Here is a 23,291-nt window from a genome sequence, read left to right on the forward strand (position 1 = left end):
TTGCTTGCTTCGGTCAGTCGGTCATTCTTCCCGCTAATAATGCTAATTTCTGCTTTTGGCACCGTCTACTAGTGCTGAGTTATTAGGTTGGATATTGCTTTGTGCTTATTGCTAATAGGTTACTGGGTTTGGATATTGCAACGTGCTGATGCATATTGATTGGATCAAATTACTAAGTGTGCATATAGGGTAGTAGGTCTTGGCACTAGGTGCCAACAACATTGTAAGGTACGTCACCAGCTCCTTGACTTGCCAACGGTACAAGGTGGACCAGCACAAGCCACGGGGGAAAATGTTGACCCACCGACCCACGGAACCATTTGCATTAGTTGGAGCGGACTTTGTCGGAACTCTCCCATGGACCGAAAGTGGCCATTTTGCTCCTTGTGTTCTTTGATGTCTTCTCCAAATGGGTGGAGATCATCCCCCTGATGAAGGCCACCTCCGCTCAACTAGAGCTGGGATTTTGCGAGAAAATAATATCAAGGTTCGGGACACCCAGGACTCTGATCTGTGATAACGGGACCTAGTTCACCAGTCGCTCCTTTGGGAACTTCTGCAAGCGAAGAAGCGTTCATCTGGAGTTTACTGTATATTTATCCCTAAACAGAACCCTACAGAGCGGGCGAATCGCACGATCAAGACGAAAATAGCACAATACGCCGACCAAGACCATCGATCCTGGCATGAACTCGCCGATTGTCGTTGGCGATAAATACGAGTGTCTCGGATTACACCGGGCTTAGCCCAGCCTACTTAGTCCAGGGGCGCCAGCTAAGACTAACGGGGGCTTTCATCGACAGCGTCGCACCCGACTTGCCCGGCAAAGCCCACAGTAGTTCCTCCAGAGGCCAAAAATGAAAAAAAGGGATAACAACAAATAGAGCTGTGATTTTGCGAGAAAATAATATCAAGGTTCGGGACACCCAGGACTCTGATCTGTGATAACGGGACCTAGTTCACCAGTCGCTCCTTTGGGAACTTCTGCAAGCGAAGCAGCGTTCATCTGGAGTTTACTGTATATTTATCCCTAAACAGAACCCTACAGAGCGGGCGAATCGCACGATCAAGACGATAATAGCACAATACGTCGACCAAGACCATCGATCCTGGCATGAACTCGCCGATTGTCGTTGGCGATAAATACGAGTGTCTCGGATAGCACCGGGCTTAGCCCAGCCTACTTAGTCCAGGGGTGCCAGCTAAGACTAACGGGGGCTTTCATCGACAGCGTCGCACCCGACTTGCCCGGCAAAGCCCACAGTAGTTCCGCCAGAGGCCAAAAATGAAAAAAAGTGATAACAACAAATAGAAAAAAATTGCAAGCAAATTGCCTTTAAAATTTTTAAACTTCTTGATGGCAAATCGGATTGTCTGGAAATCTAACGGGACTTTCTAAAAAAACTTAACTTTGGTGTTTTTTTAAGGTTAAGCGTTGGGACTTTCCGCACATGTAATATTTAGCCAAAATATCTTATGTACACAATTTCATAAGGATCGGCCTTTATCCTATAGCTGTCATAGAACGATCGGAATTGGCATAACTTTGGTGTTTTTTAAGTTAGAAAGATGCGACTTGGTACAGATTCTACTTTGGACAAATTAATCTGATTTGCCAAATTTTATAAGGATCGGCCGACTATATCCTATAGCTGCCATATAACTGAAATATCGGAAATGGCACAACTGTAAGGGTATATAAACTTCGGCTCCGCCCGAAGTTAGCTTTCCTTTCTTGTTACTAAATAAAAGTGTTTAAGTCAGATGCAGAAACTTGCAGATGAGTGTGAAAAAATCAATAATCTAACGCATCTTTATACCCTTACAGAGGGTATTATAATTTTGGTCAAAAGTGTGCAACGCAGTGAAGGTGGCATCTCCGACCCTATAAAGTATATATATTCTTGATCAGGATCACCTCCTGAGTCGATATGAGCATGTCCGTCTGTCCGTCTGTCCGTTTCTACGCAAACTAGTCTCTCAGTTTTAAAGCTATTGTGGGGGTCGAAACAGTAGACAGAACCAAGAAATTATTTTGTATCAGACTTTACCAATAGTCGGAAATGCCGAATCCGAAGTGTAGTGTGTAGAGCATAGAGACGAAAACGGCAATATAATCGTCCCGCTCTGGCACACGGTACGATCCCTTTCTGACATAGTTATGCGAAAGCGCTGAGAGACATATGGAAACGGAGATCAGGAATTGTCCCGTTATTGGAAGTTTTGGAGATTTTCTCGGTTGCGTGGCAACGAAGTTAGCTTATTAGCAGTTCGTTCATTTGAATTTGCGATAGAGAGAGAACCAGACGTGAAAACTGACCTGCGTAAATTTGAAAGAAGGCAGCAACCACGTGCTTACACAGCTTTGGAATTTATAAAATTTCCAACCTCTTGACAATAAATATTGGAAACATCTCTTGCAAAGTTAAGAATACTAAGATTGCTGAAAGGTAAATATAGTGGATAGATAGTGAACAGATCAGTGAGAGAATTTGTATTACAGTGGGAAAGCAACCTATATTGCGATCTCCACCGGCCGGTTGGCCTCGCGCACGTCGCGTAGCGCGTTCGCGCTTTTCATCAATGTGGCAGTTGCCACTGACAAAAACAAAGGCAACCGGTCGGAAAGGAAGCAAGTGAAGGAAGAAAGGAGTGGAAAAAGATCGAGTGTAAGAGGTCGAGTACACGTGGCAGCCTAACCTTAAACTGATGGCGTAACAGAGCCATGAGCAGAGTAGACTGAAGCAGCGGTTTCCACAGCAGCCAAAGTTGGGACTCACTCATCCTTGTGCCAGTGTGGCATGAACTCATAACCACGTGATCTCGCAGATCCACCGGTCCTACCCTCCGCACTCCGCACCCCCCCCCCCCGCAGCGACCCAAATTCAGCAAGAGACCCCGAGAAAAGCAATCACGAACTAGGATGTGAGAAGTATCAAAGCGTTGGATCAGTTAAAATTAGATTTAAGGTTTTGCTAGACATAGTTATTTAGGGTAATTTCTATTTTCATGTAGTTTAAATGTAACTGCACATGCACCACACAACCGCCACCAGCCTTCACTTGCAACGATAGAAGCACCATTTTTACAGAAATCCGCATCTTCGATGGGCCCAACGAACCTGCATCGCCGGAAACGAGCGTAAGTCCGTAAAAAAGTGAATATATATCTATCTATATATATAAAGGTAGCCTATGTTAGTGAATGCGGTGACAATTGGTACATATGACAGATAGGGTAAATTGAAATAAGATGAATTTGTAGTATTATTTCTTTTGTTCTTTAGTTTTGATTTCCTCAATTTCCTTTTGAGTTTTCTTTATTTTGATATGGCGCAAAGGCGTATGAAGTGTATTTTGATTTGATTTAGTAAAGATAATGTATATTACAATGGAATAGAAGAATATTATCTGGGTCTGGGGCTTATGGTGATGCAGTTTTCAGGAAACTCCGAAGTCGTTTGAGTCTGTAGAGTACATTACTCTAGGGATACCCAAATAGATTCACATCGAGGTATCAAGGTAGGGAGGGTAAAGACCAGGGGAGCGTACAACATCTCAGCCACCCCGATCAAGCGAAAGTTTTCCTGATCCTCAATACAACCCGTGTCCGTCCGTTTCCAACAGGTCTTAATTCAAATATTTGCCCGATCATTAACGAACAGTAAAGTGCACTTAAATAATTATTAGAGTAGAGTGGTGTTATGTAGGAAGCTAGGAAGAACCCACACCGTTCCGACGAGCTTAGAACCGAGCAACGCAAGAAGTGCACGCCCCCGAAACCTCCTACGCACCGTGGGTAAAGACGATCCGTCGATCCCAGGGTGAATGCCGACAGTAAGCCCCTTTGCTACCAGTTTTTCTTTAACGATGTGGTAAAGCAAAAGGGAACAGCAGCGTACGAATACTTGCTCTTACTAACTGGATACTACATATAAAAATTTGGCGCCCAACGTGCGGGGCCCGAGGACATTTTGTATAGAATGCATGACTACGATTACTCGATTTGACGCCCAGAGCGGACGTTGAAGCGAGGATTCTAGTTACGAGTAGGCCCTGAAAGTGAGTTGTGAGACTCACTGTGTTGCTCTATTGTTTCAGAGTTTTTTTTTAAGTAATTAGTTTCAGTTTAGCGTTCAGGAACAAGCTAATAGTCTGTCAGGAGGTATCTGAATGTCTGCGCATAGGAATTGCGGCCGCGATTCGAGTATTTACGGATCGGGACGACCACGCGACAACAGTGGCTGAAGCGACTTTTTTAGCTTGGAAATGAGATTTAGCTGAAGATTTTATTGTGGAATAGATGAGGTGATTTAGGATTCTGTATCTAGGAATAGCGCCTTATTTCGAGACAATCGGAATGGTCGACCAGATCAAGCCGACACTTCATACCGGATAATTTCTTGCAGTCTAGCGGTGGAAGCATGGAATATTTGTTCGTGGAGTTACATCCTTCGGAGATACTTCGATTGAGTGGTACCGGATCAAAGAAGCCATAATTAAGCCGCTAAATCAACATTAACTTTGATGATTTTATTAAAAGAGGTAGGATTCAGGGAATCAACAGTAGGAGTTATACTGTAAACATCAGCCCAAAGCACAGACCCTAAGAAAAAGAACACTTTTTGTAGTTTTTACAAGCAAAATGTCAGTTAGACACAGTAATTCGAATCTGGCAGCAGCCACCAACGAGGACATGACGGCGTGTACCATATGTACGATGCCTATAGTAGCAAGGAAGCTTAAAGCAACTACGCGTTGCGGTCACACGTTCCATAATCAATGTATACGAGAATGCTTGATGCAAGCGAGCCAGTGCCCCGTGTGTTACACCGAGTGCACGGCTCAACAACTTTCCTTATCGCAAAATATTGTAGAGATAGGCAAGGTAGTTCAAGCAGCTATGCAAACACAGCAGCAGCTATTGAAGCAAGACCTCACGCAATTTATTCAGTCGCAATTTGCAATGATGCAAATGGGGAACCAACCCCACAGTCCTAACAGACACAGGTCGGAGAACCACACACAGGTCGGTAGTGAGAATCCAGCTATAGTATCTGGGGAGAACAGCCACCTATACGGTCATCAAGTAGGCAGATCCTTTTCGGCAGTTCAGCCCGAGAAAGTACCAAGTATCATTCAGAGTTGGCACATTAAGTTCGATGGTACGAAGGAGGGATTGCAAGCCGAAGAATTTCTTTATAGAGTAGAAGCCTTAGCTAAGCAGAATCTCAGCGGTGATAGACAGCTTTTGTGTGATCACTTACACCTATTCTTTATAGGGAAAGCAGGTGAATGGTACTGGAATTTCCATCGTTCATTCCAACGTTTCGATTGGAGAGAATTTTGTAGGGAATTCAGGAATAAGTTCAGGGACAATGAGTCGGATATGGATATCTGGGAGTTAATCAATAACAGACGGCAAGCAGAAAAAGAACCCTTCGAGGAATACCAATTCCAAGTAGAGAAACTCGTAGCCCGATTGAATACCCCGATTACAGAAGATTCATTGGTGAAGCTTCTCATCAGACACTCAAAGCCATCAATCCGATATGAATTAATGCACTTGCACGTGCCCACCTTAACACATTTAAGGGCGGAAATTCGCACCCACGAGCAGTTTTGCAGGCAGATGCGATTTCAAACAGGGAAAAGCAGCTATCATCAGCGCCCTGTAGTCTCGCAACTAGAACCAGACTTTGAACATGACGGTTGCAGCGAAGTTGCAGCAGTGCAACGAAAGCAATTGAAGTGTTGGAACTGCGACAAGCTCGGACATCGCTTCGACGACTGTCTCGACGTTCGCAGTATCTTTTGCTATGGATGCGGGGCCAAAGATACTTACAAGCCCCGATGTCAAAAGTGTAACCCATCGGAAAACCAGAGAGGGGATGCGACGAACCACGTCAAAGCGTCGCATCCAAGACAATAAAATCCGATAATAGTACTCAGACAGAATTTACGTTAAGTCCGCTTCCACGGGAGTACGAACTTAACAAAACCTTACCGGATAGATCAATACTGTTCAAGCCCTATCATATTCGCGAGGCAAATTATAAGGCAGCAAGAGAGCGTATCCTCGGAGACGTCAACTCTTGTGCGAAGAAGGCGAGACGATCGAAAACGAGAATACAAAGATTTTGGAGGGAAGTTCAGACTTGTCGAACGAAGTTAGTTTCAGCGATATTTTTGAACTCAGATAACAGGCTATACACAGAGATTGTAATAGAGAAGAATCGATACGTAGCGTTATTGGACTCAGGCGCGTCCATTAGTTGCATAGGCGGTAGAGCAGCCAAGGAATTAGCAACTCAATCGAAAATGCTGAAGTGTTCGGGAAGGATTAGAACAGCTAACGATGCACAGTGCAACGTCACGGGAAGAATCAAAACGGAGATAGCGTACCGGGATCTCAAGAAAACAATCGAATTTTTCATAATACCAGATCTTAATCAAGACGTCTATTTAGGCATAGATTTTTGGCGAGAGTTTGGATTACTTGATAAAATAATGGAACAAAAGCAGACAGTATCCGAACTAACTGAAAATAGGGAAGAAACAGCGTATGAAGTAGCTAAAACTCATGCACTGTCAACCAGTCAGAAACAGAGGCTAGATTTAGTCATGGCGAAGTTACCTTCCTATGAAAGAAATGGTTTAGGGAGAACACATGTCCTGGAGCATAGCATTGATGTGATCTCACCAGCAAAGGAGGATTTAATGTTCAAAGAAGTAGAGAACATGTTGGCATTGGGAATTATAGAGGAATCCAAGAGTCCGTGGAGCAGCAATTGCGTTCTTGTTAGAAAGGGACCCAAGGTTCGTCTATGCTTAGATTCCAGAGAAGTGAACAAGCTCACGATCAAGGATGCTTATCCACTACCTCATGTGGACGGTATTCTTAGTCGCTTGCCACCAGCCCGATACATTACTGGATTAGATATGAAACATGCGTTTTGGCAGATACCGCTAGAAGAGAAATCACGGCAATACACAGCCTTCACGATTCCTAACAGGCCATTGTACCAGTACAAGGTAATGCCTTTCGGTCTCTGCAACGCGGCTCAAACTCTGTGCAGATTGATGGATATTGTGATACCACCAACGTTGCGCACAAGAGTCTTCGTATATTTGGACGATTTGCTAGTTTTGTCCGAAGATTTCGAGTCACACATGACATTGCTCGAAGAAATCGCAAGCCACCTGCGTAAGGCAAACCTAACAATAAATATAGCTAAATCGAAGTTTTGCATGACAGAGGTTAAATATCTAGGATATATCATTGGGCACGGCCAATTAAAAGTTGACCCAGAGAAAGTTAGTGCAGTGGAAAACTTTCCAGTTCCCAACTCCACAAAACAGCTGAGACGATTTCTCGGAGTATCCGGATGGTACAGGCGATTTGTGGACAACTATGCCACTATCGCAACCCCACTGACAGATCTTCTTAAGAAGAACAAAACACTTGAATGGAGTAATAAGGCCGACGAAGCGTTCAAGACGCTCAAGCAGAAGTTGACGTCGTCACCCATTCTGCGGACACCTGATTTTCAGAAACAGTTCATTTTATTATGTGACGCCAGCCTGTATGGACTAGGATGTGTGTTAGCGCAAAAGAACGAAGATGACATCGAATTGCCTATAGCGTATATGTCAGAAAAATTGTCGAAAGCGCAACGCAACTATTCCGTGACAGAGCTAGAGTGTTTAGCAGTTATAAAAGGAATAGAGAAGTTTAGAGCCTATATTGAGGGGCAAGATTTTCTAGTCATTACTGACCACGCAGCGCTTCAGTGGCTGTTAAAGCAGAAAGACTTGAGAGGTCGCTTGGAAAGGTGGGCCATGAAATTACGTGGACTCAAACTAAAGATAGAGCACCGGAAGGGCTCACAAAACGTTGTAGCGGATGCACTGTCGCGTCGCGAAGAAGGTTCAATAGACGAAATATTAGATAGCGGACCTATTATCGACTTAGAGTCTAACGAATTCAATTCAGCACAGTACAGAGAGCTACGAGAACATATCAAAGCTAATCAAGACAGGTTACCAGATTTTAAAATTGTCGATCAGTTTGTTTATAAGAAAACAGAAGCATCAAGTGGAGATATAGCGCAAGAACAACAGGCATGGAAATTGTACGTTCCCGTCAGTTTAGTTGACAAGGTTATATCGCGCGGTCACAATCCTCCCGATTCTGCTCATATTGGCATGACAAAGATGGTTGAGAAGCTCAAGCGATATCTATATTGGCCAGGAATGGTTACTCAGATTCGTAGTTACGTCTCGGAGTGTCCAATTTGTAAAACAAGTAAGAGTGCGAACACTATACTGAGGCCACCATTGGGGAAACCCATAGTATCAGAAAGGCCGTTCCAGAAACTTTACATGGATCTGCTAGGACCTTACCCGAGATCCAAGAAGGGAAACATAGGATTATTGATCATATTGGATCATAATACGAAGTTTCATTTCTTGCAGCCTTTGCGAAAGTTCACCTCTGAAAGGATTTGCGATTATCTAGAGTCACAAGTGTTTTATACATTTGGTGTTCCGGAGTCAATCCTAACGGATAACGGATCCCAATTCAAGTCAGGACATTTTAAAGCATTTTTGACGCGGTTTGGAGTCAGACATATATGTACCGCGATCTACTCACCACAAGCGAACGCCAGTGAACGTGTAAATCGATCTGTGTTAGCAGCAATTAGGGCATATATAGACGCTGATCATACAAACTGGGATTCAAGCATTGATCAGATTAGTGCGTCTTTAAGAGCAAGTGTACATCGGAGTACGGGCTTTTCGCCGTATTTCCTTTGTTTTGGTCAGAACATGATTGTAAACGGACGAGACTATGAGTTGCTTAGAAGGCTAAAAGCTTTGACAGACGATGTAGCTTTAAAAACACCGGATTTATTAGCGTTAGCTAGGAAGACGGCTAAGGAAAGGATCAGTCAGTGTCATGAAGCAAACGCTAAAGTTTATAACTTGCGTAGTCGTGCGGTCAAGCTGAAAGAAGGAGACACCGTTTATGCCCGTAGTTTCGCGCAAAGCAATGCGGCAAAGAAGTTCAGCAGTAAGCTTGCACCAGTATTTGTCAAAGCAAAGATTAAGAAGAAGATAAGTCCGATTTACTATGAATTAGTTAGCGACACGGAGAAACAACTAGGAGTGTACCATTTGAAGGACATCAAAACATAACGAATAGAAAGTGAAATGTATCAGCCGACCCTTTTCAGTTAATGCATCCTCGATCGAGCTTCGGCTTTATTAACTGTGGTTGTGGGGGTCGAAACAGTAGACAGAACCAAGAAATTATTTTGTATCAGACTTTACCAATAGTCGGAAATGCCGAATCCGAAGTGTAGTGTGTAGAGCATAGAGACGAAAACGGCAATATAATCGTCCCGCTCTGGCACACGGTACGATCCCTTTCTGACATAGTTATGCGAAAGCGCTGAGAGACATATGGAAACGGAGATCAGGAATTGTCCCGTTATTGGAAGTTTTGGAGATTTTCTCGGTTGCGTGGCAACGAAGTTAGCTTATTAGCAGTTCGTTCATTTGAATTTGCGATAGAGAGAGAACCAGACGTGAAAACTGACCTGCGTAAATTTGAAAGAAGGCAGCAACCACGTGCTTACACAGCTTTGGAATTTATAAAATTTCCAACCTCTTGACAATAAATATTGGAAACATCTCTTGCAAAGTTAAGAATACTAAGATTGCTGAAAGGTAAATATAGTGGATAGATAGTGAACAGATCAGTGAGAGAATTTGTATTACAGTGGGAAAGCAACCTATATTGCGATCTCCACCGGCCGGTTGGCCTCGCGCACGTCGCGTAGCGCGTTCGCGCTTTTCATCAATGTGGCAGTTGCCACTGACAAAAACAAAGGCAACCGGTCGGAAAGGAAGCAAGTGAAGGAAGAAAGGAGTGGAAAAAGATCGAGTGTAAGAGGTCGAGTACACGTGGCAGCCTAACCTTAAACTGATGGCGTAACAGAGCCATGAGCAGAGTAGACTGAAGCAGCGGTTTCCACAGCAGCCAAAGTTGGGACTCACTCATCCTTGTGCCAGTGTGGCATGAACTCATAACCACGTGATCTCGCAGATCCACCGGTCCTACCCTCCGCACTCCGCACCCCCCCCCCCCCGCAGCGACCCAAATTCAGCAAGAGACCCCGAGAAAAGCAATCACGAACTAGGATGTGAGAAGTATCAAAGCGTTGGATCAGTTAAAATTAGATTTAAGGTTTTGCTAGACATAGTTATTTAGGGTAATTTCTATTTTCATGTAGTTTAAATGTAACTGCACATGCACCACACAACCGCCACCAGCCTTCACTTGCAACGATAGAAGCACCATTTTTACAGAAATCCGCATCTTCGATGGGCCCAACGAACCTGCATCGCCGGAAACGAGCGTAAGTCCGTAAAAAAGTGAATATATATCTATCTATATATATAAAGGTAGCCTATGTTAGTGAATGCGGTGACAATTGGTACATATGACAGATAGGGTAAATTGAAATAAGATGAATTTGTAGTATTATTTCTTTTGTTCTTTAGTTTTGATTTCCTCAATTTCCTTTTGAGTTTTCTTTATTTTGATATGGCGCAAAGGCGTATGAAGTGTATTTTGATTTGATTTAGTAAAGATAATGTATATTACAATGGAATAGAAGAATATTATCTGGGTCTGGGGCTTATGGTGATGCAGTTTTCAGGAAACTCCGAAGTCGTTTGAGTCTGTAGAGTACATTACTCTAGGGATACCCAAATAGATTCACATCGAGGTATCAAGGTAGGGAGGGTAAAGACCAGGGGAGCGTACAACATCTCAGCCACCCCGATCAAGCGAAAGTTTTCCTGATCCTCAATACAACCCGTGTCCGTCCGTTTCCAACAGGTCTTAATTCAAATATTTGCCCGATCATTAACGAACAGTAAAGTGCACTTAAATAATTATTAGAGTAGAGTGGTGTTATGTAGGAAGCTAGGAAGAACCCACACCGTTCCGACGAGCTTAGAACCGAGCAACGCAAGAAGTGCACGCCCCCGAAACCTCCTACGCACCGTGGGTAAAGACGATCCGTCGATCCCAGGGTGAATGCCGACAGTAAGCCCCTTTGCTACCAGTTTTTCTTTAACGATGTGGTAAAGCAAAAGGGAACAGCAGCGTACGAATACTTGCTCTTACTAACTGGATACTACACTATGGAGTTCAAACTTTGCACACATCCTTCTTTCCTTTGCAGGCAGTATATAAGTCGGAACGGCCGGGATCGGTCGACTATATTCTATAGCTTCCATATAAGTGATTGATCGGAAATGCCATAACTTTGGTGTTTTTTAAGTTAGAGGGTTGGGACTTTCCACACATGGTTTGTTTGACCAAAATATCTTATGTACAAAATTTCATAAGGATCGGCCGACTATATCCTATAGCTGTCATAGAACGATCGAAATTAACATAACTTTGGTGTTTTTTAAGTTAGAAAGATGGGATTTGGTACAGATTCTATTTTGGGAAAAACAATCTCATCTGCCAATTTTCATAAGGATCGGCCGACTATATACGATCCGCTATATATCTAATAATATAAGAAGCGTGGCGCCACCTAGCGGACTGCCACTGAACTGCAAGGGTATATCAACTTCAGCTCCGCCGAAGTTAGCTTTCCTTTCTTGTTTTAATTCTTCAAGGTCAAACTTTTCCAACAGATCCCCTGTGATTGTTTTGTGTTTTTGTCTTCGTCTTTACTTATAGCTTACATTGTGTATAGAAACTTCGTAATATTACAAAATTGTTGTTTTTACCTTTTAATTTCATAGGCAACATAAGTCAGGGTGTGTTTGCACGCCTACATATTTTTAATATATGGTGCTGCAAAAAAGGCACACACGCTGGAAAATTACGACAAGTAATTGCTGATGTCCAACAAAATTTGATAAACAACGGAATGCGTGTATTTAACCAATTGAGTACATTTGAAAAAAAAATTGTTGATTTTTGAAATTGTTGATTTGAATAAATGTTATATTTGCAAAGCAAAGCCAACAGAGATGAACAATTTGAATGAATGTTTGGACAAAAAGGTATCAACAAAAAATTTCGAGTTTGACTTATCTCCACTACATGCAAAAGTAAGATTCTTTGAATACTTTCTTCACCTTTTTCATAAGTCAGTCATAAAAATGTGGCAGGCCAGAGGGTCTCAACAAAAAAAAAGCTTTAGAAAGAAAGAGAGAAGTTTAACGGGATTTTCGAGATAAAATGGGCTTAATAGTGAACCAGCCTAGAGATGGTGGCAAAGGAACATCCAACGATGCCAATTTAGCGAAAAAATTTTTTCGAATCCTCGAATGACTGCATTAATTTCAGGCCTTAATGAAAATTACTGCACCACCTTACTGCAAGCTTTGGCATCGGGACACAAAATCAACGTACACAAATTTAATGAATATGCCCTCGATACTGCCGAAGGGTTAATCAAGGAGTATCCCTGGTTCTATTTACCATACTCTCACGGACTCTTTCTATACTCTAGGAGGACGCTGCAGAGGTGTACAACAAAAAAATAAAGAAATGCAGACTGAACAATACCCGCAAAATGTCACGAATACTTACAAATACAGACATATTGAATTATTTGCTTTTAAGGTCCGATCCATATATTACTGGGCAGAGAAATATTGAGAAAAGGACAATTTAAAATTATTTCCCTCAGTTAATAGCTTGCTTGAGGAGACATCCTAAAATTGTTGTATAATTTTGAATGGTTTGACAACCATTGTAAATTTTGTTTAGTACTTAAATGGCTCATAAATTGTTATTATTTAATTATTTGTTAAATTTTATTGTTTGGGGAATATCCAACTTTCAGCCCTCTAATGCCATTAAAAGCATTTTTGGCAGCGCTTCCATACAAGTGCAACCACTATGCAGCCGGGGGACCCCGCAGAACGAGCCAAACCCCACCAGGACTCGTTCCACACGGCCATGGAAAGCAATCAGAAGACAACCAGCGAACAGGGGTGACATTAGAACCAAAGACGACGCGAGTGGCGACCTCAGTTGGGATCCCTGGTGGTGCACCACCACCATGGTGGTAAAGCTGCATCACCTCTCGAAGACCTGCGAAGGTTTCAACCCAAAGTTAGCTCCAAAGTGTAGCAGAGAAAACACCCGCACAGTTCCAGAGCTAACACAAGACTGACTCTTTTATTTTCGGTTTTTGCTCATTCCTCCTTACTTCACAAACTGCTTATACATACTTAAGAACTAACAGTTAAATACTAGGAACTACTGAATACAATGATATGATATGATATATGTACATGAGTGTGACTTAGCATACTGCTACAATTCGGCCATTCTGACCGTCAAGGATCTCCTGATTCTTTTTAAATACAAATCAACTTTTCTTAGACTTACTTCTAGTATTATAAGTTCGACTCACTCTATTTGTTACATTTTTTGTTGTGATATCAATACTTTTATTATTATTTACATTCATGTTTTTATTTGATTCATTGGTCGTTATAATTTCATTTCTTTTTATCCTTACAGTGGGTTTATTTTTTAAGCTTATTTCTATGTTTTCTTTTGACATTCTGTTTGATTGTTCGTTTACTTTTTCATTTTCTTTTAACATTTCATTTGACTGTTCTTTTCCATTTTCATTTGACGTTTCATTTGTTCGCTCCTCTTCTTTTTCATCTAACTCGAATTCATCATTGTCTTGATCATCCCTTTCATTTTCCAACCAACCGAGCCATGGTTTCATATTGGCCGAAGCCCAAACTCCTGAATATGGGACCCTAGATTGTTGAAATCCGTCTACGTCCTCGACAATATAGCGATCGTTGCCTAATACTTTTATTACTTTAAACGGACCTCTAAACCTTGGGACCAGTTTTTTTGAAATACCTGTGTGAGAGTCAAAGTTTTTTACAACTACGTAATCTCCTAATTTGTATACAATCGATTTTTTCCTCTTTTCATTTTTTGTTCTTTCGTTATAGCTCTGTAATTGTTTTTCCCTTTTTCTCGCTTCTTCTCTTATTTCGTTTAGTTGTCTTCCCATCGCAACAGTTTCGCTTGCTATTTGCTGACGTTCATTCGTTAATTCGCAGTATTTGCCCTCCTTAGTGGCGCCACCGTTTTCGTTTTGTTGGTCTTCATTCGATGCTTCTTCTGCACCCAATAATTTTTTCTGTTCATTTTCTACCGTTTCCTTTGTCTTTTGTGTCTCATTCTGATCCATTGCTTCTTCATTTGTATTGCGTGTTAGTTGCCGATCTTTTGTCTCTTCATTTGTGTTGTGTTTTTGTAGCTGATCTTTTGTCTCATCATTTGTGTCGCCTAACTGTTTTTGGTTTTGCATTTCGTCTGTGCCCTGTAACATTTCTGCTGCTTCTTTTGAACTTTGTTTTTGCTTTTCGGGTTTGTCTTCACTTAAATTGTCTTGTTGCTTTTCGATTTCGTGTTCATTAGAATTTTGTGGAATGTCACATAAAATTTTTGGATTTTCAATCAAATCAATATGTTTTGTCTTCGGACACTCTCCACGATGATCAGCACTTAATTTGTTTAAACGGGCTGCAAGTTCATTTTTATTGCCGTGAGACGGCAAAAGCAAACATTTACACCACTCGCGTAGTTCAATTGCTGTGTAATCGTTTATGTTTATTGTGTCCATAATGAATCAATTTGACTATTTCACCAACTTATTGTTATTATTTTATTTTATTTCTTCTTTTTTTTTTCCAAATGGCACGAAGGTCTCACAACCACTTCTGACGCTGTAGCAGAGAAAACACCCGCACAGTTCCAGAGCTAACACAAGACTGACTCTTTTATTTTCGGTTTTTGCTCATTCCTCCTTACTTCACAAACTGCTTATACATACTTAAGAACTAACAGTTAAATACAAGGAACTACTGAATACAATGATATGATATGATATATGTACATGAGTGTGACTTAGCATACTGCTACAAAAGTAAGCTGGACCCTACAAGGTACTGAAGGTACTTTGTTCATATCCCCGAACAAAGTCCAAATTCAACATAAGGAGACGAAGAGACGAAGGACCAGTAGCGGGGACCTCATGGATTACCACCCACGAGCGATCACCAAGAACGACCCAGAAGACGATGAGGGTGACGATGAGTCTAAAGCACGCAGCCAGAATACACAGACACCGGGACCATCGGTCAGACGTAAGTAACGTTTGGAACAGTAGGAGCAGAGCAGTAGGAACTCTCGCACCCAGGGCATCTCGGTGGGGATACTTACCATAAGCTAATCCTTAAGAACAATTATAGAACCGGCAGGCACCAAAGAAATACAATCCATGGCCGAGATGAGCCCACCGGCAGCGCACCCACTTCGGATTCGTTGTTAGAATCGGCAACTTCATCCCCGACACCACCGCACTGGAGTCCGGGAAGTGCCTTACGAGGCCAAGGCCCTCCCTCCGTGCCCAAAACTGGGGGTCAGGATTCGATCTTGACCGATCCCGCCCACCCAGTATGGTTTACAGCGGGGAAGAGCTCCGACCCAGCTTCGTCCACGAATCGGATCCAGAAGCGTCGCCAACAGTGCCAACCATAGCGCGTTTGGCACAAATCGCTGTGGTAGACGAGGAACCGGTTGGGAACATATCATGCCAACAGGTGAGCGCTAACTGCAGGGGAGGGGCGGTTTCACGTAAAAGTACCTGAGGCACAACGGCGGGCAGCCATTGATGCAGACAACGAGGGATGGGTCGGAGAGATGGACCCCCTAGACTTCCTAATCTCGTCGGAAGAAAGCGGGGTGGAGGACATGGTCCTGGAGGAGGAGGAGGTCGGTGTTGCCGAGGTCGAGGTTTCATGAAAATCCAATAAATTAAAAAAAAAGTCGCATACCTCCAAAAATGTGAAACTTTTTTTGAGGTTAGGAAGAAACGTACACGTGCAGGACCAAAACGGACTTCAGATTCGTGTTCAGCGGTCCAAAATACATGGGGATAGGGTACTCTGATCTCGCAACCCGGACACTTTTTTTTTTTGTGTGGCTGTGTAATTTATTAATATTAATATTACATAATATATAAATAATATATATATTATATAACTATATATATATATAGTTATGTAATAATTAAACTGCAAAGAATAGAGATAAGAATCTCTAATGAGTTAGAATTGAAGCAACACCGTCAAAGATGAATAAGCAGAGCAGGGCTATGTTTGGAAGAAAATTAATAAAATTATTATTTTACCTCAAAGGATATCACTGCACACGCAAAGCAATACTGATGTATGATATGTAGAAATTGGTTTTTATAAATATTGTTGGGCCAAGCAGCCACCAACAAAACCATTTAAAAATAATCATAATATGTTAAGCTGCAGCGGTTGTTATCAGCATTTAATCTTGTCTGTCTGTCTCTCAGTTTCGCATGCGCGTTGTTGTTATTTGTAGCGCATGCGCTTTTAGAAATTTTAGTAGAGCTTCTGCGCCTAAGCTCTTTGTTATGCACTTGTGTATTCGGCATCGATTTGAGCGGCTGGGTTTTTGGGGTTTCTTGTTATCATTTTAAATATTCCTTAAATATTCGACATGTAGTGGGGCTCGCGATCAACTAAGACTCTCCGAAGGACCTCTCTATATAAAGACCCTCTGATAAATGCCACTAGTCAGGACCAAAGCCTCCGCACTTACCCCAGTGATTCATTTGCTCTTTCACTTTTCTCTCATAATTCAACTACATCTTTGGAGACCTCTGCCACTGTTACTCAATTTCCTTAAACCTTCTGCCTCCATGCCGATTCCGCCAGACACTTAAAAAAGACGCCACCACACCAGCTGCACATTGGGCTATTATCGTTACAAAAATGCACCCCTCTAAAGATCGAGCTTTGGATCCATACGTCCAAAGGTCGATCCCAACTAAGCTTGTAGTTGGAACCTCTACTGTTTCATATCTTTAGCGTGGTTACGTCCTAGTATTCGTCCCGTCATATCTTCCATTCAAACAAGTAACTCCCATCTTTCTTTCATGCCTGCACTTTTATATAGGCCGGATCTAACTTTGCGCTGTGTCCCGCCTGAAAGTTGCTCTGCTTAAAATTTTTTATATTCGCCACCTTCCCTTCCTTGTAGCATACCTCCAGGGTTCAAAGATTATACTGCCGCTCATTTTTCTCATTCTGCTTCTGGTGTACATCCTTCGCCCTCATACGACCGATCTTCAACGAGTCCTCCCGTGAAAAAGTTCATCAAGAATCGATCATCATCGATCATCAAGAATGCCCAATGCACAATTTATGTGTCGAACCCGATGATATGTAATGCTGGCCGAATGCCATATAGTAAGAAACGCCGCGTGAACCACTGTACGCAAGGAACAACAAATGCAGCTCAGCTGCTTGTGCCAATCTTTCTGGTCGGCTCTTATAAAGGCCCTGATGGTACTCACTACCGAACGGTTTACCCGTTCTGATGCGTTGGCCTGTGGAGAATAGGCGGCCGGCAGGGTGTGCGAAATTTTGTTCTCCCTTAACAACTTTTTAAAAGCATTTGCCCGGATTTGCGAGCCATTGCCAAAGACAATAACCTCAGGCACTCCGAATGTGTGCCACAGATTCTGCTGCAAATACTTTATTAACACCTTCGCCGTTAGTTTCTTAGCCGCTTTCAAAAACACAAACTTCGAATAGAGGTCTATCACTATAAAAATTCCTATATTACCACTATATTACCAAAATTGTTATATTATTTTTGAAAGAACTTATCGGATTGAGATGCAACCCCAATAGGTGGCTTTTGGATACTATTAGCTGCTTTAGTCGTCATAAAGACTTCACACCCTCGGACGTACTCCTTGACGTCATTCAGCAGCCCTGTCCAATAGTAATAGCTCCTAATCCTCTCAAGGGTCTTGTGCACTCCACCATGTGATCCTAACGGGCCATCCTGCGCGCTCTTCAGAACCTCTTTTACTAATCCACGAAGAACCCAGAGCTTCCTACAAAAGTTGTCGTGCAATCCTTCGCCACCTACATGACTCATGCTTCGGTATACCAAATTGTCCACTACCTTCAAATCCGGCAACTTATCTTGGTTAGCTTCTACACCCTTAACAAACTCGACTTAAACTCGGACCTAAACTCAGGAGATTCCACATTGATTAAAAGTCCATGGTTCGCGTCCAGAGCGGCCAACTCTGACTCGTTTACCTTAGAGGCAGTATCTGGCACCACCTTAAGCCTTTCGCTACGGTGCTCTATCTTCAACTTAAAGACGTTTAATTTCATGGCCCACCGTGCTAAACGGGAATGCAGATGCGTTTGGGACATAAGCCACTTAAGGGACGCGTGGTCTGTTATGACAGTGAATTCATGTATGGCCTAAATCGTTTAATGGCGATAATTGCCACTAAGAATTCCTGCTCTATGGGATGGTCATCCTCCTGCTCCGACTTCTGCACTAGGACACCTCCTACCCCAGATTACTTGAATCGCACTTTACCCAAAATAGCTTTCCGAAATCGCGACTCCGAAGTACTGGGTCCGAGCATAACATCTTTTTTAGACTTTCGAATGCTTCTTTGCCCTCTGGAATCTTTAAAAATTTTTGCTTGGGTTTAATAAATCCGTGAGCGGTGTTGCTACCGTCACAAAATTATGTACAAATTTCCGGTACCATCCTACCATCCCTAGAAACCTACGCAGGGCTTTCAAATTTGATGGTAATGGAAACTTCGTCATAGCAGCTATTTACCCTTTTTTCATCTACATGTCCCAAATACCGGAATGTCTTCTTGCAGAATTTGCTTTTTTTGATGTTCTGATACCACTTCTAAGTGGTTTTTTTCTCGAATATGGATCTAAGGGGATCTGCCAGTACGCGTCCTGTAAATCTAAGCTGGAAATAAAATTTGCTTTATTTAGCCGTGTCAGTATGCCATCGATTTGCAATGCCATTAATTTTTCGGCTACCGAAGTGGACCGTGCGCTCTGTGACTCCTCGATGACCTCCATTTTTAGCATTTGGTCGACTTCCTCATAAAGGAGTTTTTCCAAGGTGACACGGGGAAATGCCGCTGTTTTACCGGTTTGGCATGTCCGATATCTATCCGGGGATATGAGATTAGTTTTTCCCAGACCTAATGGACCAGAAGGACGGAAATTTGGCGATCACCTGTCCCAGACGTTCTTGCTGGTCGGTGCTTATAGTGTGGGAATGTGACGAAATATCGGATATCATACCCGGAGAAGGCCACATATATTACGCCCTCCAAAATTGTTTAAGTACAGATTCGGAGTTAAGGACGGAACTATGTGAAATTCAAGGCTCTTGATCTCGTTCTAAAATTCTATTTCGTTTGTTGCCCTTCCAACTACCTTCTAGGCCTTGCCATCCGCTATAGCCGCCACTGAGAGGACCTTTTTAAAAGGCACTCGGTTTTTTATTATCTCATTCGCCAAACTGCTTCTTATGCCTTTAACTGCCGCTCCAGCAAACCTACAACCGATTTCCTAAAAATTTCACCTCAGCATGTGGTCTATTATCTTTTCCCTTATAAAGGATTGAATCGCCTGGTTGCTACCTTTTTCCTTTACTTGCAACATCCGAACATTTCCTGCCTTGCTTTGAACTCCTGGCTGGAGACGAATGTTGCCTGGGATCATCGTCCCGTTTTTATTTGGCCCCAAGCGCAACTAGGCTTGTACAAATTAAGTGCCCCACAGCCTTAGCAGAGCACCCTTCTCTTTGCTCCATAGTCTTTTTGTCTATGTCAATCTTTTCGGCAGTTCCAGCACACAAGTGCGACTGCCCCTATTTCGGCCTTCAATTCCTCCTCCGCGAACTCTTTAGCCTCATCCGTTTCCTCTACCAATTCGGCCACTTGCCTTCAAAACGGCACTATATTTTGATAGCCATAGTTGACTCTTACGTCGTCCAAAAAGCGTTTCCTTTGCCGGCATATCTCTCTTAGCTTCTCTACTGAATGAATATAAATATTCAATATTTCGTGCCTAATTTCCGGCCTTAAATTTTTCTTCAGCTGATCTACTATCTCTTGCTCGGTCAAAGGCCTCTTTATCTTGTCATAAAGTCTGCTTCCTCGTATGGCCTTTCGGATATGAATGTCTGTCCGGCAGTTCTGAAATTGTTTCCGTAAGGAGGTGCAAAGAACGTCCCAACGGAGTTCCTGTCACGTCTTAAGAAACCATTATTGTATAACCAGTATTATTGTGAAATTTCCCTCTAAGGTTTGATGGGTCAAAGCTTCCACTCTATATATAAAGTATTCCATACTAATACATTCTGGGATGTCATTAAATTCAGCTTCCAGCTGTTTAAAGTTTGCATCGTTGCGCGAAATGAATTATTTGCTTCACCTATTTGAACACTTGAAGCGAGCATTATCGTAGCTTGCTCCTTTTTTTGTTTAGTGCTTGCAGAAGCCGTTTTTGGGAGTGTAAAACAGACTACTTTGCAATTCAGACAAGTGGTTTCGACCTTGGAGTGCGCCGAGGATGAAACTCGTGCCCTCCCTAAGTTGTTGTGGAAAAGCGACCTAATCTCTTTAGAATCCATTGCTCCGTAATATACAAAATCCGAATCTTTCTGAACAGGTATTTTAAAACTCTTATGAATTAAGCACTCCAAACTTGAAGACTCCAATAACTATGGACGGTACCACTTAGTGATCCCAGGCAACAGGCAACACTAAACCTAATAAAAATAAAAAAATAAAAATAAAACAAGAAAGGAAAGCTAACTTTGGGCGGAACCAAAGTGGATATACCTTTGCAGTTAGGTTGCAGATTATATTATATAATGTAACGAACTGTTCTTTTTTAACTTTTGCTCACAACAAATGCCGCGGCTAGCTCACAGAGTTTGGGGGAACGTTCCACCGAATTTATATATTACGAATCTCCGACCGACCCCTTATCCTCCCGTCGATCCCCGATCCCCGCTCCGGGTTGGTGCCAATACACACGCCCTCCCAAAGCTTGCACGTATCAGGACGTGTGGTCTTGGTTCCTGGCGCCGAAACGGCTCACGGTTTCTTCCGTTTGGACTCACTTGCTACAGCTGCGCCCGTGCCCGTGCCGTCGCTGTTGTTGTCGTCTCTGCTCTTCTGCCGTCGCTGCTCTTCTGACGTCGCTGCTCTTCTGACGTCGCTGCTCCCTCGTCGTCGCTGTTTCCCTCGTCGTTGCCGCTGCTCCCTCGTCGTCGCCGCTCCTGTTGCTGCTTCCTTCGCTGATCCTGTCGTTGCTTCTCCTTTGCGGGTGCCGTGGACCTTCGGTATCCTTGGCTCCTACTCGAAGGGCCTACCAACCCAGCAGGACACGCCCCCGGTTGCATTCGCTACTCGTCTCCAAACACCTGCGTGCATTCGCGTCTCCTTTAAATCCAGGTGATACGCTGTGCATACGCCCCAGCGCCTGGATCAAGATTCTTGGCTCAGCCTATACTCCCAATTCCTCCAAGAATCTTTCCCGCTTGAATGTCAGACTTACCCACGGTGGTCTTTCACTCAACTCTTCCAGCTTTCCTAGAAGACTCTTCTCCAATTCCCGCCGCATTTCTATCGGCGGGCTTTCTTTATTTGCCCCCCCTGTTTGCCCCGCTTGGGCCTGAGATACCCCCGCGCCCTCCCTTGGTCACTCCAAATGCATTTCTGTGTTTTCTGCATTTTTCTAAACACAGCTGCGCCGTCGCGGGCCGCTTTGTTCCCCGCCTTCCCCACTCTCTCCTATAACATTCGAGCGTGGCCGTGGATGCCCGCCCGTGAATTCTCCTTCTTTCGTGCGCGACGCCGTGCAGTTTCCGCAGCCCCCGCATGCCGTCCGTGCTCGACGCATTTCTTCTCTTCCGTTCTTTCTGCGGCTGTGCCGCACACAGCTGTGCTGGCCCGTCCGACGCCGCCGTGCTCGCTTTGTGCTGCTGTATACATTTTCCTTTATTATTTTTTCTGTGTATATTCCCCTGATTAAAGGAATATACTTCTCTTTTTTTTTTTGACAATTGTTTTTATACCTTTTTTTCATTTCTTTTCCTATTTTTTCTTATTATATTTTATTTTATATATATTTTCTCCTTTTCTTTTTTTTTATGTATATATTTTTTTTATTCATTTTCTTTCCATATTTTTTTTTCATATTATATTCTATATATATATTAGGCAAATTGCCTTTATTTAACATACAATATAATATAATAAAATATACAATATGGTGGATATAATATAATAACGTACAATAGTATAGTAACGTCCAATATAATTAAAGTGCAATATCATATGAAATAAGCAAAACGCTAAACGTATAATGATCGACTGGACGACTGTGGACGTGCACTGCTGACTGCTGATCACCGACTTTGTTCTTACTGCTGACAACTCACTCCCCACTCTCTCGACGACTGACTGCTGATTGTTCACTCCGACTGCTGGTTCCAATTGTTCACTGCTGACTCCGATTCCCACCTAATACTCGCTCACGGCGCATAACCGCATCTCCCATCGTACATATATATATATATATTTTTTTGAATTTTTTTCTATATTTTTTCTTTTCATATTTTCATTTTTATATTTTTCTTTTCATATTGTTTTTCTTTTTTTTTTTTTAAAGTGTGTGTTTTTTTTTTGTTTCCCTCCCCCCCTTTTTTTTTTATTCAATTGTTTTGCAGTTTTGACTGTTTCTCTTTATTGTAGTGTCTTGGTGTTAAAGTTTTCGGGTGACTCGTATTCCATTGGCGCCTCCGCGCACCCGAAAACTTCCTCCTTAGCCATCCCCGTGGCCAAATTTAACCTTGCCCTTGCCAGGGCTAGGTTTCCGTCCGGCTCCCTCCTGTCGTGGCTCCTCCTTCGTCTCTGGAGCAGCGCCGTTAGCTCATGGCTGGGCCGGTGGTCCTCCTCCTGCACTGTGGCCGTGCCCACCGTGATTCCTCTTACTCCATTTCTCCCCTGGGCCATCACCCGGAGGATCCTCCTCGTCGCCCGGAGCCGCCGAATGTCCCATCCTGGTATGTCCAGGATCTCCAGGTCGCTCTCGTCGGAGGAGACCACCGGCGTCGTGCTTGGTGAGGGCGTGTGCGATGCGTCCATCTTGCGTTGGGTATAGAAAAAAGAAGGCCGGCCAGTGTCCCCCGTTGCCTTTTTATAGACCTGCATTTCTGCCGCCTGGAATAGATCCGTTCTTGCGGTTCTCATATTCACATTCTCCCGTTGTGGGTCTCCTCCTCCTGCCTTTCTCCGTTGGTTCGTGTAA

The 23,291-nt window shown here is 43.0% G+C and overlaps 2 protein-coding genes across 8 annotated transcripts in view; both read right to left on the reverse strand.

The window, feature by feature from the left end:
- Positions 1–23,291, reverse strand: part of LOC26514435 (Down syndrome cell adhesion molecule-like protein Dscam2) — a 1,172,063-nt gene that overhangs the window by 583,203 nt on the left and 565,569 nt on the right. The window lies entirely within an intron of this gene.
- On the reverse strand, positions 13,092–15,025 carry LOC123257235 (myb-like protein X). The gene is made up of 2 exons (XM_044715445.1): positions 13,936–15,025; positions 13,092–13,875 (listed from the first exon to the last, which is right to left on the reverse strand). The coding sequence occupies exons 1-2, from the start codon at positions 14,705–14,707 to the stop codon at positions 13,421–13,423; spliced, it is 1,227 nt and encodes a 408-aa protein (XP_044571380.1). The 5' UTR covers positions 14,708–15,025; the 3' UTR covers positions 13,092–13,420.

This window comes from Drosophila ananassae, chromosome 3L (genome assembly GCF_017639315.1).
Source record: "Drosophila ananassae strain 14024-0371.13 chromosome 3L, ASM1763931v2, whole genome shotgun sequence".
Classification (NCBI taxonomy): Eukaryota; Metazoa; Arthropoda; class Insecta; order Diptera; family Drosophilidae; genus Drosophila; species Drosophila ananassae.

Coding starts and splice junctions, on each gene's coding strand:
- LOC123257235 (XM_044715445.1), bottom strand. CDS start 14,707: ATGGACACAATAAACATAAACGATTACACAGCAATTGAACTACGCGAG. Junction 13,876..13,935: donor AAACTTTGACTCTCACACAG/GTATTTCAAAAA, acceptor TAAAAGTATTAG/GCAACGATCGCTATATTGTC.